The following is a 15,972-nucleotide window of genomic DNA, read 5'->3' on the forward strand; positions in this document are numbered from 1 at the left end:
CTCACTTTTCTCCTTTTTTGTAAAAACTGATTTGAAACAGCTTTACTTCACTTTTTACACTCGAAACACTTGAAATATTAAAACGAAGTAACTATTTACAAATTATCCATTGTAATTTTAAAAGAACATGTTGTTGGTTTTGTTGTTCCACTTTAAAAAGCAAAATCATCCCTTCCAATAAACATAGCACAGCTGGTATCAGCATTAGCCTCTGGCTGTTATGCAGGATGTTTACAACCGAGTCCTTGTATCTTTACAGAGCCCTAAAATACATTATTTCTATGGCCTGTGATACCAAGCATACATACATAAAAAGGCCATTTGGCTTCCCCAAGGTCCACACTGACTGCAGTTCATTTGTGTCACTTTCACGGAAATTCTGAGTGAACCAAGATGATGTGAGATGACTTCATAGTGGAATGAAGATCACGATTGGGGAATATTCAGTTTTTAATCCCAAAGTCATCATAAAGCACAAAAAGAAGTTGATTTTCAAACTTTATACACATAGAATGTAATACATTTTCATTACACTAGGCATAGTCATAAAAAGCATGTTAGGAAAATGCATTTTCATAGAATTTACAAACACTGTGATATCAAACACATTCTCAAAAACTGTTAAAGTACTGACACAAAACCTGACTTGAAATGTAAATTTTTCAGTAGACTTTAATCTTGCATATTTAATAATTCAGCTGTACCCGAGTTTTACTCATACTTCTCTAAAAACCCAAATATAGTGACATCATCGTTAGGTTCATAATTTTCAAATAATCACAGGCTACTGCTTTCCTCTAGTAGGTATAGTGAACCTTGGCACTGGAAAACAGAACAACACACAAGTCTTAACTGTCTTATATTCAACAGCTCAAGACAAGTGAGCCAAGAAAAGCGAGTGAAAAACACACTTTCTTGTACAAATTTCACAGTCTGCAGTACCGGTATACTGTTGTGAACATATGTAAATTATTATAGGTTTACTCTTTAATATTCAGTCTTTTTTGGTTGGTTTCAATTTGGCATTATACAACACATCAGGGGATTTTTTTTCTTTTCTTTCTTTCTTTTTTTTAATTTTTTTTTGTCTTTTTCAAACCATTTAATTCTTTCTTGAGGAATGTAAATTAAAGACTAACTTGGCCATACCCACTGCAGGTACAAAGGATGGCCTTGAAATTATGCTTGCACACTGTACATACTTCCTACAAGAAAACTGTTTTCCTACCTGACTTTCTAGCTGAAATGTATTTCTTTATCAACTAGCTAATTCAACAACTTCACAAAGGTAAACAAGGGTTTCTTAGGCCACACTGAGACTTGTGATAGGCAGTGAAGAATACAAGGCCATGGGTTTTATGTGAGGTTATATTTTACATTTTGACTCACATGTAACCTTAAAGGGAAGAAAATCAAATTTCAGCCACAGTGTTCTCAGCTCAGCCCTTTGAGAAAAGTATTTCTCCTCCTATTCACTGTCCTTTTGAAATGACCCTAAGTTTCTCCTCTTACGATAAAATTGTATCAAAGAATTACAGACAAAAGAAAAATGATCAGATATTTTATATGCAGAAAACCATTTGCACATGACATCATAATAAAAACATACTGGAAAACATTTCTCTTTATCTTTGGGTTTAAAGAAAACTAGTTCCCCAACCTGAAGAAAGATGGATTAATTTTCATAAGCATGATTTTCCTCTTTAACTACTAATCCCTTAGACTTCCAGTAACATACTCATTTCTGAAGTATTATCATAATTTGGATTATGGTACAAGGTTCATAAAAAGTTGATCTGTTCCTCTTCATATCACTGGTAATCTGTAATAGAAATTGAATATCTTATGAAAATTTATCCAACTTCTCTAATAAAGGGGGAAATTATCGTGATACACACTCATAGTTACTTTCTGGTCTACAAAGTCAATGCACCTCTAAACAAACAAAAAAAAAGTAGCTTGCTATGGCACAAGCTTACAATCACATTTAAGAAATAAAAAAACCTCCTTGCCTAGGAAAAACCCTTAAGCTCCAGCTCCTGGCTGGGTTGCTAACCATCACAGAGCATATGCCACTTGGCAATCTGTCTCCTGGGGAAGTCGCAAATCTCCTTCCAGTGCTCCCCAGCGGTTCCTTCTGCTGTTGCACCCAGGACCAACCGCCCAATTATCTCATTTTGGGACCCCCTTTCAGAATCCAAAACCAGAAATTCAACACTAATATCTTCAAGACCCTCACAAGGAATATCAAAAACAAACAGTTCATTGAATACTGCATTGGGGGTGCACTTCTTCACGTGTGTCTTCTTTTTGGAGATCCTCTTTTTGGCATGGTACAGGTTCACTTTGACGTAAGGATCTGCAATGGTAGGTGAGAGTCATTACAACGGCAAAGCCTGACAATGTTGGAGAGGCGTCCTCAGGATAGCTAAGCCCTTTGAGGTTATGGCAGACAGTACAATGTAGTTACAGTGGGAACAAGTGAGAACAGATGGTAAGGATGGGTAAAGTTTGGCTTTTTTATTAACAAAAGCAAAAATAAGAAAAAATAACAGACAAGAGAGGACAAAGTAGTTCTAAACCAAAGGCTACAGGAGAAATTGTAGTGGTAGAAAAAGATAAAATAAAAAAATATGAATAGAAAATTTTATGATAATTCTCTAATTATCAGAAAATTAGAACTGTAAGATTCGGGGTAGGTCTATGTCTGAACACAGGCTATTGTTTTGTTTTGTTTGCTTGTGTGTTTGTTTTCTGTTGAAAGATTTGCAATCACTGTCAAAGTCTTTGGATTTAGCTTTTCTGTGGTTCTTACGTCACTTGCTAGATTAGCTTTCTATTTCCCAGTAAGACATTTTCTATATCATTGTTAGTGTGAAGATTTAATATTCATGCTTATTATGTATTTAGTGATTTTACTTTGCCTTTCTTATTGTAATATGTATTTTCAACTTCATCATCAAATAGCTAAAGTACCAATAGGTAATTTTCAAATGAAGCACCTATTTCTAGCTTTCATCATGAAAAAGTCAGTATAACTATGTTCCATTCTTATAGCATTTTTAAACAATACACAGAAAAGTATTATGCTGTAAAACAAAAGCCTTAGGATTTCAATTTAGAATTCATACATCATGTTCTTTCTCACCTTACTCTGCAAAGAGGATGTGATGTCTTTTGTGAAGTTATTCACAAAATTGAAAACCTCTCTTTAAAATATTTCTATAATATATTAGAGAAAAAATAATAGAAGAATAAGTGTAAGTGAGGTTTTTAGAAACACTAAAATTTAAAGAATCTTCTAGGACTTAATTTTATTTTCTCCTCTGTGCTTCTGCCAGTGCTCTTTCAGGTACTCGTGCGTCACTCTCCTTTCCAACCTGTTTGATCAGCTACTTGCCATGTAGTGCTTTGTTTTAGCTCTTAGGACTAAGCAGATGCCAGCTATTGCACGTAGCTTTGATGAGCACTATTATTTTCAAAAGTGAAAGAGAAATAATTGCATAACTTGTGATTAAATATAGAGGTAAAACAAGAGTAGTCGTTCCCCATTGTTTTCTGTACACTAACCATTTAAATACTGCAGGTAAGTATTTCAAAAGCGTTCTTACCTGAAAGTCCAGACACGTCGGACTTAGGCAGGTGTCGCGCTTTCAGGACAACCACAGTGAGGGTATTCGTAGTGGACTGGTAGCAGAGAGAGATCAACAGCTCGCCCCGTCCTGAGGACTTCTAAACAAAGAGAAAAGCAGTATAATTACTTTTATTATTACTAGTTTTAGTTTTGAAATTTGTTCTTTCATCAAAAGCTTTATGATAATGTGATATTGTTGCTACTTAATTTTTTAAAAATTGCATTCTTATTTTTATATGGTAAGTAATCTAAGTAAGGGAAGGCTGCTTTGCGGCTTGGTCATGCCTCAAAGTGCTTCTTGCCATCTTGTGGTGCTTTTAGGTATTGCAGGATTTAAAATTGGAAGTGAACTGGCCACACCCATTTGTTACCAATGTTTTATTCCACGCAAGGATTTTTTTTTTTTTCATTTTGATACCATCTCTACTCTTTGAAACTATTAATAATAAAAAAACTTAACACTTGAATGGGTGGGTATAGATTGAGTGCCACACTTTAAATTTGATTTGATTTCAAATCCTTTACCACTGACAATTTGAGTTCAGGAAAAATTAGATTAACTCTGACCTCTGCTATACTCCCGGCTCAGTGATATAATAAAATTAAAGTTCTTTTTCTCTTCCTTACTTTCATGTCTCTAACCTAAGGAAAAATCTGAGTTTCAATGCTAGACAAGATTAGGAATTTTTTTTTTTAATATATTGGTTTTGGACAACACGATAAGGTCCTTTTGGTGTGATTCATACATTTAATTTATACTTAAAGACACCAGGTAAGAGGAATAAGAGCTCAAATTATAAATCTTAGTTGAAAGTATTTTAAGTTAGAACTTAGAAGTAAAAGGGATGACTTGGACAGAACTCAAAGCTGAAGTATATGTCCACAAACCTGACACAGACTTGTTGTATAAATTAGCACCTCAAGGGGAGTAACAGTGAGAGATAGTTACTTACTCCCACTCGTCATCTGACTTCTCAGAGAAGCTATATAATGTCTCCAGAATTTAACTGTAATTAATTTTATCATTTCAAGTGAAGAAGAGATCGTCAACCAACAGTCTAAAGTTATCTTCTGACTTAAAATAGCATGAGTTTTAAAGGAAACACAAATTACTACATATATTCTGTTCATTGAACTATGAAACTCAAACATACTTTATTCTAAAATACCAGCATTAAATCAAGTATGTTCTGCATTTAAAGTGGAAAAAGATTAAATATTTTAATTAATGTTATCAGTTTGCAATAATTCCCGAGTACCAAGTATTATAAATACAAAAGAGAGCAAGTCACTTGCTTTTATGTAACACCAAAAGGGGAGTTTATAATTCAATATTATGTGATGTTACCTCCTCAAAAAGCAATTTCTTATAAAGAATACAACTTTCAAATGCTCAAAAGGAATTGATTTAAATTTAAATTTAATTTTAAATTAATTCATGCCACCTTTGAAAACATTTGTTTGCTTGTTTATGATTAAAAAATGTTCATGTATGTTTTAAGTCAAATAATTCCTGCCACAACACTCACAAATCGAGTTAACAAAAAATTGAAATGAATGATATTTAGATATCTATAAAGAATGCCTGTATATTTCCTATCATTGTAATGCTTTCATTATTTCTGTTGTGGGATAAATTTATCTTCAATTGCACTACTTTGTTCCTATTTGATTATAATTAGTAATAATTAACAGAGGGTATACATAAAATTATCATTCTAATAAAAATCTTAGACACAAAAGATCACATTAAAGTAAAATAATTAAAACACTCAAAAATAATTACCCTAACATTTCTCTTGACAATCTCTCTGTTCATTAACATTTTTCCATCAGACAATTCGATTCCTGCAAGAGGAATAAGGACTTCTCCAATGGTGTCATCTCTTGAAAACCTATCAAAGCTCAAGACGGTGAAGTGCAAGGCCAACTCTTGGATCTGGGTGTAGGGGATCCCGTAGAATGTGAACGTCTCATCAAATGCTGGATCCAGGGTCTTTCTCAGCACTCTGGTTTTCACTTTGTGCTTCTTCTCTGGGAGGATTGTCATTTTGATGTATGGGTCAGAGGTCATAGACTGCTCATCCATGGCCGGCAGCCCGCGGGCCTCCTTGATATTCACCACAAATGCTTTCTTCTCAAAGTTGTACTCTAAGGAGAAAAAGAGAGTGCCCAGCTTCTCTTCTTTCTCTTCTAAAGTAAGGGAAGTGCTAGACTTTAAGCTATCAGGAGAAATTGCTTCTTTCTCTCCTTCTGGGAAGAACTTTGAGGTCCCGTTCTCCAGCTCAGAAGTAGTGCCAGCTTTGAGGTTTGTTTTGGGAAAATTGCCATTGAGATCTCTCTTCTCTAGATCAAGATGCAGTGAACTCTTTGGCACAGCAGGCTTATTCTTCACTTCATGTTTGTCATCTCCTCCAAACTTCTTTTTGCTATTTAGGTTTTCTGGATAAATATCAACTCCTTTGAGCACATGCACAAACTTGTAAGGAGGTGTCTTGTTAGATTTGGATGATTTTCTCTGACAGCAAATCCATGCAAAGAGAGAGACTGTGAAGACAAGGCCAAATGCACTGAAGATCCCCACCACTGCAGGGATTTCATCTGAAAAATAAAGTGACCAGTAACATACATTAAAGAGGAAGAGTAGACATATGAGCCTATTGGAAAACTATAATAGAACTAATAAGTTCTGCAGGTTGGATGGATTAAATTACTTCCCAACAGGTCTGGGAATAACTTCTGTTCACCTTTCACATTTATATTTAAGGTATACATATAAACAAGAAAGAAACTGATAGAAACTCCTTCATTTTGGTAGTTTTTCATAAATGAAATGAAAAGACTAAACTGGGCCTCTATCTGACATAGTGGTATGCTTAATAACCTTGATTTATCTTTGTTTTCTCATGTAATATGAGATAACTACAACGTGAAAGGTTGGATTAATTTCTTCTTTTTTCACAAATATTTTGAGGTTTTGTAATATATCACTTCATTCTAAATGTAGAACATTAAGTGCATATTCTTCAAACACTGAGAAATTTTACAGTGTTTATACTATGTTGTTTACTCAAGTTTTAAGCAGATAATGACTCACTGGATCACACAATTTTTTAAAACATGAGCTATCATCCCTCATTGTCACCTATTCATTAACATTTTCTATCCTTACTATGGAACAGTTATAAAAGAAATGCACATATAGTAGGGGAAAAAAGAACAAAAACCAAATCAAGCAGGTTGATAATATTAAATAATTTTTAATATTATAGTACTTTGTGTATAAGCTCAACATTTCTCAAATACTGTGTTATGCAAAATACAATGTAATTTAAATAGAACCAAAGCAGAACAATGATTATAAATAAATCTTTCCCTAACATGTAGTATGAACACTGAGTGGAGATAATCTAGAATTCATTTCTGTTCATATCTAAATTCCCCTAGCATATTTCCACGTGCAAGTAGTAAGCAAGTTGAAATTGGCATTGTTTTCTTGACTAAGGACACATTAAATCACGGACATTAAGTGATATTGATTGTACATTAAGTTTGTCATATTTCAGGTGTAAGCATATTTCTCAAGCCAAAGATTAACATTGTATAAGTAAAGCAGCATTGCTTCATCTGGGCCGAGTACAGCAGTGAGTAATATTTAACATAAAGTAAACACAACTAATGTAATAGTACCTACACTTCATTCTATTTTCACTCATTTTATTTTATTTTGGTACCAGGGATCAAACTCAGGACCTTGTGCTTGCCAGGCAGGCACTTCTGCCACTGAGCTATCTTCCCAGGACCTAACTCATTTTATTTTAAATAGTGCATAAAAATGTTAAAAGTCAGAGTCACCCAAGAGTTAAGACTTGTTTAACTTTGAGAAGATCAATCTTTTGTTGCCTCTACTTCCCTATTCTCTGAAAGATTTTGCCTAGCTACTTTGTAATTGCAAAAACTGACTTCAAAGAATACAGAATTAAATGAACAATAAATATATAAATGAGATCAAAAGCAAAAAAATTACAATAAAATTTCTGTAGATTGATGATAGCAAATAACTGAAACATCTAAAGATAAAATAAACAGGAAAAAATATATATATACATATAGTCAGTTAAACTGAGTATTACCTCCTCAGTTTTCCCTTTAATTTAAGTCTTTGTGGGAAAACATGTATGCTCCCTTTCTGGACTCTGATCATGTACAGTTAGGAAGCACAAGCTGTCATGAACAGTAGCAATTTTGTGGGAAATGTGAGAAGAACAATAAAAGCAACTGAAAATTAATCTCATCTAAGTATGCTAATAGTACACGCTAAACCGTGTTTTCACTAGCACAGTCTCTGGATATGTCTAAGTACCTAAATTTTTCTGATTTCAAATTAAGAACTGAATTAAGTATCAAGGAAATCAGCCCAATCACATAAATGAAAGGAGGTGAAAACAACACACTTAATACATATAAGATAACAAATTCCTTCTGCTTAATACCTACATCAGATGAAAGAAAACATTCAAAGTATCATGGGATGAACTGCAACTACCGTGTTTCCTATCAATAAGAGCTTAAGCTTTTGAGAGTAAAGATCATAGTCACTGTATTTATTTTAATAGCACTCATTTTAATAATCATTATTACTCATCTATATATATATAACTATGAAGAATAATCTGCTTTTAAAAGATACTTGTGAGATCAAGCCTTTGACACATAATTGGACCTAAAATATTTTTTATTTATTCTACAAAGTGCATGCAATTTGAAATATAGATAGAGATCTCTGGATTCAAGCATTAAGTATAAGAAAAGGAAAACTACATTGGGAAACAGGAGCCTTAGCTCAAGTTTCCAGTGGTTTTCAGTTAGCTGTGTATCCTGCGATGCTTCCTTCCTTCTCCGGCTTCTGTCGTCTCAACAGAGTGAAATACATGGTACATTCTCTAATAAAGTATATCTTTCAAATCCTCAGTATAGAAGTTATTTCGTGCCAGACTAAACTCTTATGTAACCACAGACATACTTCCCTCCTCCTAATAAAACAGAGATTTCCTACAAATCAGAACCGCCTACAAATTTCATGAAACCAGCATGCGAACAACAGACGCTTTTTCCTTAATTCACCTCATGCTGCAATTTACAGAGCTACCTGCACGTAGAGGAACTTCTGCAGGGAAAAAATCGCCTAACAGAAGGCAATTTAAAGAGAAAGATAGCAAGAAAAGGAGAGAACACAGAACTAAGCCCTGATAAACTGTTTACTGTTCGGACTTTTCTTTCAAATTAACTACCTTAAATCTGTATTCAACGTCTAATGGGGGGGGGGCACAGTTCGCCTTGGAGTAATCAAGGAACAACCGCAGCTGTAAGTTGAGTAACTTGCTTACCGAAATCTTCCCGGCTGGTAGAGATCGGAGCCATTTTTTTGCTGCGTGCTCTGTCCGAGGTGCTGAATGGAAAACTCCCTGGCTTGATTCACTTGCCTGGATCTGAAGCGCAGCTTTTCGGAGTGCTGAAAACAACAGCGCAGAGCCCAGGGGACCTGCGTCTGGAGCAGGGAGGAGGCAGAGAGGGAGGTCCACTCGCCCTCGCACAGTGATTTGCCACTGCTGTTCCTGTTTTGGGTCTTCTGAAAAGCTCGTCTCTCAGACTCCAGACGTGGCTGAAACCCGAATTGACGCAATCCTGACGCTACAGGGCTGAAATCAGCACCCCCACCCACCCAGTTAAGCCTCTCCTCCTCGCCCTCCGAGCTTCCTCCCTCCTCTTTTGAGGATTCAGCACACACTCATCAATTATTTTAACTATTGGACTACTAGATATTAGCTTGGCTATCCTAGGGGTCTCAGAGACACATAGAGATACACCCTGAAATTGATCCTTCTCAGTTCCTAGTACAAAAATCCCCTGATGATCTAGATGAGAAAAAAAAAGAAAAAAAAAACATGAATAATACAATTTGAGGAGGTAATTTTAAAAAATAATTAAAAATTCTGTATCATATGACCCATTATAAAACGTGAAAATGTGTTTTCTTGTCTCCTAAAATATTCTTTAAAATATTTTATGTATATTATAATAGTTATAGAAAATTCACTTAAAATTATCTATTTGAAATGATATAACCAAATGCTACCATAATGCTTTACATTCTAGTAACCATTAGGATAAATACTTTGCAAATGCTGTGCTCATACTGGTATCTACTCGAAATCTGACATATGACCAGCTGAAGTACTTAGGAAGAGATGGGCAGAATCCCTTCTGTGTTCAGAGTAATAAGACTAGTTCTGGAATGATACTTATGATTCAAGGCCCTGACTTCTAAAAGATCTATGAAAAACAATTACAAGAATCAGGCCAAAAATCTAAAATAACATTGTTTATTATTGGCTGCTGTAAAGGAAAACATTCCTTTTTTTCTGATTGACACTCTCTGGAGTGATGACCAAAGAGTATGCCTCTCAAAAACGTTGGGAAATTTATAAAGAAGAGAACTCAGGCTGTGACTCCAACTGTCACTTACTGCTCCACAAAGAACTCCATTGCTCTACCTCAACGAGGAAATGACATTCAGAGTGTGTTATGATAAGGGAGGAGGGGACCCTAGGGAAGTCTCTGAAAGCTACTGTACGAGTGGCAGCTTCCTGCACATTGGCAAGCAGCCACCCTGGGCGTCAGCACTGTGTCTGGGGAGAAATTGGCTTGAGTCCTTTGCATCATGGAAAATTTTATAAACCACAGTCTCTCCTTTCCCTTCCCTTTCTGCTTGCTCCCACACACTTGGCATTTTAGCATTCTTCTAACAGATTTTTTTTATCCCTTACATCTTTGTGCTATGAAAACACATAAACTAATTTGCTGCATTTAATCTTTCCACTGGCAGAGTCTGTGATCGCATCTTTATCACTCTGCCTCATTTAGATCACCTGCTCACTCAGTTGTGCATGCACCTGGTAGTATTTGTCCCAAGGAGTAAGCATTCATTAGAGGAAAGACAGAGTGTCATTTATGTGTGATGCCTTTTAAGGGAGACCAAATATATAGTGTGTGCTTTGTGCCTGTGTGTTTTCTAGTTGTGGTTGCTAACATATGGTTGAACGTTTTTATTATAAACATCAGTGTATTACATATATGTTATATATACATTAACATCTCATTAATTATACCTTCAGATGGCAAAATGCTGTCTCAAACCTGCCCTGATTATTTAGACTATGGTTTCCCAAAACTCCAAACTGCTGTTAATTGTCTCATTTTTGAGGACATATTGTGATAAGATTACTTCTTGCACAGAGCTAGTACAACTATAGTAACTGCTTCATTACATGCTTTATAAACTGAAATAAATGTTATTACTCAAAACTTTAATTTTCCTCATTTTCTTAAGATGAACAACTCTTTAACCATTATTCACTTATTTAGATAAGCTTCTAATATCCTCAGATGAAAAGTGGACCCCATACATAGAAAACCTTGCAAGTTTCTTATGGTTGAGAATCATGCCCTACCACAATATCGCATTGTTCTTTTTTTGATCCTGCAAACTAGAAATCAATTTGCTGACGTATCCATCTGATTCTTGAAGCAAGAGACTTAGGAGGAGGGATTGTTGCTAGGTAACCATCTTTTGGCCACCCAAGCCCCACAGCCTCAAACAAGTTCTTGGCCTGTGCAATACAGACTTCCCTAAATACAGTACTTCCCCCAGATACAGTAATTCATGCTGTTTCTTTCACTGCTGAATTAGTGCTGCTTTTTGTCTTCTTTTATTCTCAGATTGAAAACAACTAGAAAGATAGATAAATAGATAAACTTAGAAACAGTATACAGAATTCTTGAAATCAATTTTATGAAACCTAGTTAAATTTAAAAATATTGATAACTCATATACTTGTCAATTCTACTTTATTCATTGAATTTATTTGCACTAGTTCAGTAGATAATTTGATTTATAAAATGCATTTGTATATAATAATGTATTTTCATTTATTAGTTATATGACTTACTCTATATTTTAAACATAGCCGTGACTCATCCACATGGCTGACACTGACAAAGGATCTACAATCTGAGGTACAGGGTCTCAGGATAAACCCTGAGGGGATTTGACTGACCTTATCAGATCCAAAAGCTACAATTCTTGTTACATAGGTCTTGCTTTATCTTGGTCTTAACCATCCAGCAGAAAAGTATAAAAATGAAGTACAAGAAATAAAGCCATGTTGTTATGTTGAGCTGAAGGGGACTCAGGTCAACAACTTCTGACATTGCCAGTCAAGTGGAAGATCCAATACTATTATGGACTACTGGACTCTTAGAATATTTTGCTGAGTTCACACACCTATAATATTTAAATGATGGAACTAAACAGACTATGGGGATATAGATGAATGACCATTTTGTATCTATATGTTCAAAATGGTTAGGACAGATATATAGCTACATTCTCTTAATTCAAGGAATAGAGGGATTTCTTCTAATAGGGTTTGTAAATAGGGTACCATACCTGCATCTTGTACAACAAATAACCACTAGGAAGGCAGTATGCAAAGTGTTAATTATTGGAACTGTCTTACCAATTTGATTTGAAACTGTCTCATTGCTATTTATTTCTCAATAAAATTATGGAAAAAAGTATATCAAAACAACATTTTTTCTGAAACATGTTATTAATAAATATATTGAGAACTTTCTGCTAACCAAAAAGGTTTTTCAAAAGATTTGGAAATGTTAACATGTTGTTCAGTAACCTTTACTAATACCCAGACAAGTATTACAATATCATTTTGATAGTATGAAGGTGGAGAAGACTGAAGTATCTGTAAATGAAAATAGATAATTTTTTAATGTTTCTTGCATTCTATTAAGATTGCTGGCTTTAAGGTTAATGGAATAGATTTAGAATTCAAGCATATTCATGTTTACATTTTGCAAGGCAAGCTTTTCTTGTTCATGTCACAGAAATTCCACTACAATTCACTAGACCTGCATTTGTTTCTCTTACATTTACTGGGCACTTCAGTGTTTTGTGAATTACAGGATGTTTTTTATCTCAATTTTTTTTCTTTTTTTTTTTCAGAATCGGGGATTGAACTCAGACCCTTGTGCTTGCCAGGGAAGCGCTTATTCTACTGAGCAATCTTCCCAACCCTTAGCTCAAATTTTAAAAAGAAAATAACTTATACTATTTTTTTCTGTCTTCTTTCTTTCAATGCATACTTACTGTACTTCTCTTAATTTCTTGCCAAATGAATGAAAGTTTACATTTATATTAGTCCAGATGTGGAGTGCACTGACCACAGCTGCAATTGATACACTTTCCTATAGAACTGCAGAAAATTTTATTAGATCATAATTTACACCTAAGTTTTTCTACAGGGCTGGAAATATTTTATTGGATCTTAATTTGCCTTTATTATTTTTTGGCTAGTATTATCTTTTTTTCTTTTTTCTTTTTTCTTTCTTCTTTCTTTCTTTCTTTCTTTCTTTCTTTCTTTCTTTCTTTCTTTCTTCCTTTATTGTATTTTAGGACAGGGCTTATAGGGTCTACAAGGTCTCACTGCATAGATAGGACTCATAGTGATTCCCCTGTTTACAGCCTCCCAAATGCTGGAATTGCAGGCACACCACACCATACTCAGTCTCAATGGCCATCTCAGAAAGCTCTGGGGATGGGGCCAGCACAGCAAGCCTGGGGATTGAACTCCTGGCTCCTGAGTCTGCCTAAGCAGGAATATATTTTCTTCAGTGGAACAGAATCAATGCAAGATATATGATTTGTTAATTAGGTGGGAATAAAAAAATCATATGTTCACTAATTGACAAAGTCTCTGTGCCCACTGAAGAGCTGGAGGATCAAGTAGTTGATGAATCCAAGGAGATGGAAGTCACAGAAGAGGGGTCAAGAATATAGACACAGTGTAAGGTCAGAGGAAGGCCTGTAAGTTCACTAGAGAGGTTCACGTGTGAGTCTGCCCTGCAAGGCCTAAGGAACTGGAAACATGGAGGCTGACATCTATGACAACAGATTGCAACAAAGGATATCTTGCAGTCTGAACAACTACTCTGCAGATAACAATGTGCAGTCTAATAACCATTGTTAATCTACTCTCATCTTGTTTGGAAATTCTGTATCCATTTAATTGTTTTCTTTTTGTCATCTCTTTTAAAAACCAGACAGATTCCTTTCTTCTTTTCTTTGTTTTATTCTATTCTCACCCAGGAATACACGAGTTTCCAAGCCCAAGTCATCTTACTGGCTTACAAATCTATCACTCACGGAAACACCTAGAACTGTGCTTTACTAATCCACTAAGTGTTATTTTTCCTCAGTCATGTTGGCACTTCATAAATAACAGTCACGGCCCACACTTATCATCTTGGCAAACAGACATAGTTCCTTAAACCATACTTAATCTTCAAATAAAATAGCAAGCTCATATTTAGGGAAAACATGAAACAATAGTCCTGTGTACAAATGGAAATTTAATAGTTCCCTCCCCAGAATAAAAGACAAATTTTTTCTTTCTGTGATGCTTATTTTTTCCTAATATTCTGCCTTAAGTGTTATAAAATAGATTTAACATTATGTACATATTGATGCTAAATTTATCAATATTATGTTATACAAAACAATACCTGCTTAATATTTGTATTAACAAAAGAAGTAATATTCTGACAGTCAAAATTCTCATTGCTGTAAATGATCATGTAATCATAGTATTAATAACTACCTTTTTTAAACTACCAATTCATTATTCCCTTCACTTTGAGCAAACGCATCAGCTGGTCTTGATTTTTACCTGCAAAGTGATCATACCTTTCTTACTGAAACTTCTTGGCTGTTGTCATTCTCCCTTGGTTGAGTTGTTTTACTTTTCCTTTGACCTTAATAACAGGGCATACATTACTAAAATGCACACTAAGCCATATCCTTCACTCCAAAGATTTATTTATCACCTGCTTTGCAGAATGGTGATACAATTTCCATTGGTACTCAGGATCATTCACAGACTCCAATGCCATAGCTCCCTTCTTAGGAGCCAAAAAATCTAAGAGTTTTGGTGTGTGGGAGTCCATGTTGCTGAACATAACTGTCATCCCTGCTACCATGAGCATTTTGTGCATGAGCTTTTTGGCCACTGACAAAGTTGGCTGAGAAAATAAACTGATGACAATGAACATAATGGACCATTTTATCCACTTGATTATTAATTTAAGTCCTCTAATGAGGATACCTTTTAGTGAGTATTTATGTATGACTGTATCTTCATCTTTTGCCCACATATGGAAGTTTCTTCCACATACTTATTTTTCAAATATCTTTGTTATCTATGTGCCATTCATATTTCTTTCAAGTCTCAGACTACCTAACCAGACCATTGGTGATGGTCCATGAGTCACTACAGACTCTGTATTTGACCATTTCTTCTTTGTGTCAAAATGTCAGACCAGGTCAACTGCTGTGATCTACAAACTGTGAAGCTTTTCCTTCAGCACAGCCCATCATAGATGTACTGGAAAGAGGTGGTTGCTCATTCAGTAAATGGGATGGAGCAACACATCCAAGTGAGGAGTATTTTATCTTCAAAATATCAATAAACCTAGGTATGGCACTTATTCTTGATTGTAGGAAGGACCAGATGCAACAATTCATCTTTCATTTGAGAAAAGGCATTACTGCATACCTTGTACCAGTAGACTCCCACAAATTTCAATGAAAGTGATGTCTTAGAATTTTATTTGCACTTAATTTTTGTCCTCTAGTACACAAATATTTTACCAAATATCCAATACCTCTTGCTTTCTTGGTCGAGTTAATATAATATCATCAATGTAATGGGTCAGTGTGAGATCATATGGAAGAGAAATAAAATTAAGACCCCTGTAAACTAGCTTGTGCCATAGGACTGGAGAGTTGATATACCAAAGAGAGGGCAGTGGAGGTATATTACTGCATTTTCTAACTGAAAGAAAATTGTTCTGGTGCACTTTATGAATAAGACACCTTCCAAAACAACGGCTGCGTAGCAGGTATCATGAGACGGGTTAAGCTGCTCAAGCAAGGAACCCACATCTGGAAAATCAGACACAATTAGTGTCACCACTTGATTAAGCTAATGGAAATCAACCAGAATTCTCTAAGATCCATCTGCTTTATGAACAGGCCAAATAAGTGAGTTAGATGTAATGTTGTGGTATTCTAGTCAATTTTCCCATTCCTGGGATATAACACCTGAAACCCACAAGTAAATGAGGGGAAGTTTAGTTCAACTCACATTTTTAAGGAGTTTCAGTCAATGAGCAGGCAGTTCCATGACTGAGGAAAACTGCTT

The 15,972-nt window shown here is 35.1% G+C and overlaps 1 protein-coding gene across 2 annotated transcripts; it reads right to left on the reverse strand.

Annotated features, from left to right (window-relative positions):
- Nucleotides 1–1,757: 1,757 nt before the first annotated feature.
- Nucleotides 1,758–9,265, reverse strand: Syt4 (synaptotagmin 4). Of its 2 annotated transcripts, none has more exons than XM_012514797.1 (4): nucleotides 9,022–9,265; nucleotides 5,421–6,181; nucleotides 3,612–3,732; nucleotides 1,758–2,359 (listed from the first exon to the last, which is right to left on the reverse strand). In XM_012514797.1, the coding sequence occupies exons 1-4, from the start codon at nucleotides 9,053–9,055 to the stop codon at nucleotides 2,052–2,054; spliced, it is 1,224 nt and encodes a 407-aa protein (XP_012370251.1). In that variant the 5' UTR covers nucleotides 9,056–9,265; the 3' UTR covers nucleotides 1,758–2,051. The 2 variants fall into 2 exon arrangements, with proteins under 2 accessions (XP_012370251.1, XP_004623672.1); XM_004623615.1 differs by having other exon boundaries at nucleotides 1,760–2,359; nucleotides 5,421–6,235.
- Nucleotides 9,266–15,972: the final 6,707 nt, after the last annotated feature.

This window comes from Octodon degus, unplaced genomic scaffold (assembly GCF_000260255.1).
Source record: "Octodon degus isolate 3935 unplaced genomic scaffold, OctDeg1.0 scaffold00003, whole genome shotgun sequence".
In the NCBI taxonomy this organism is placed as follows: domain Eukaryota; kingdom Metazoa; phylum Chordata; class Mammalia; order Rodentia; family Octodontidae; genus Octodon; species Octodon degus.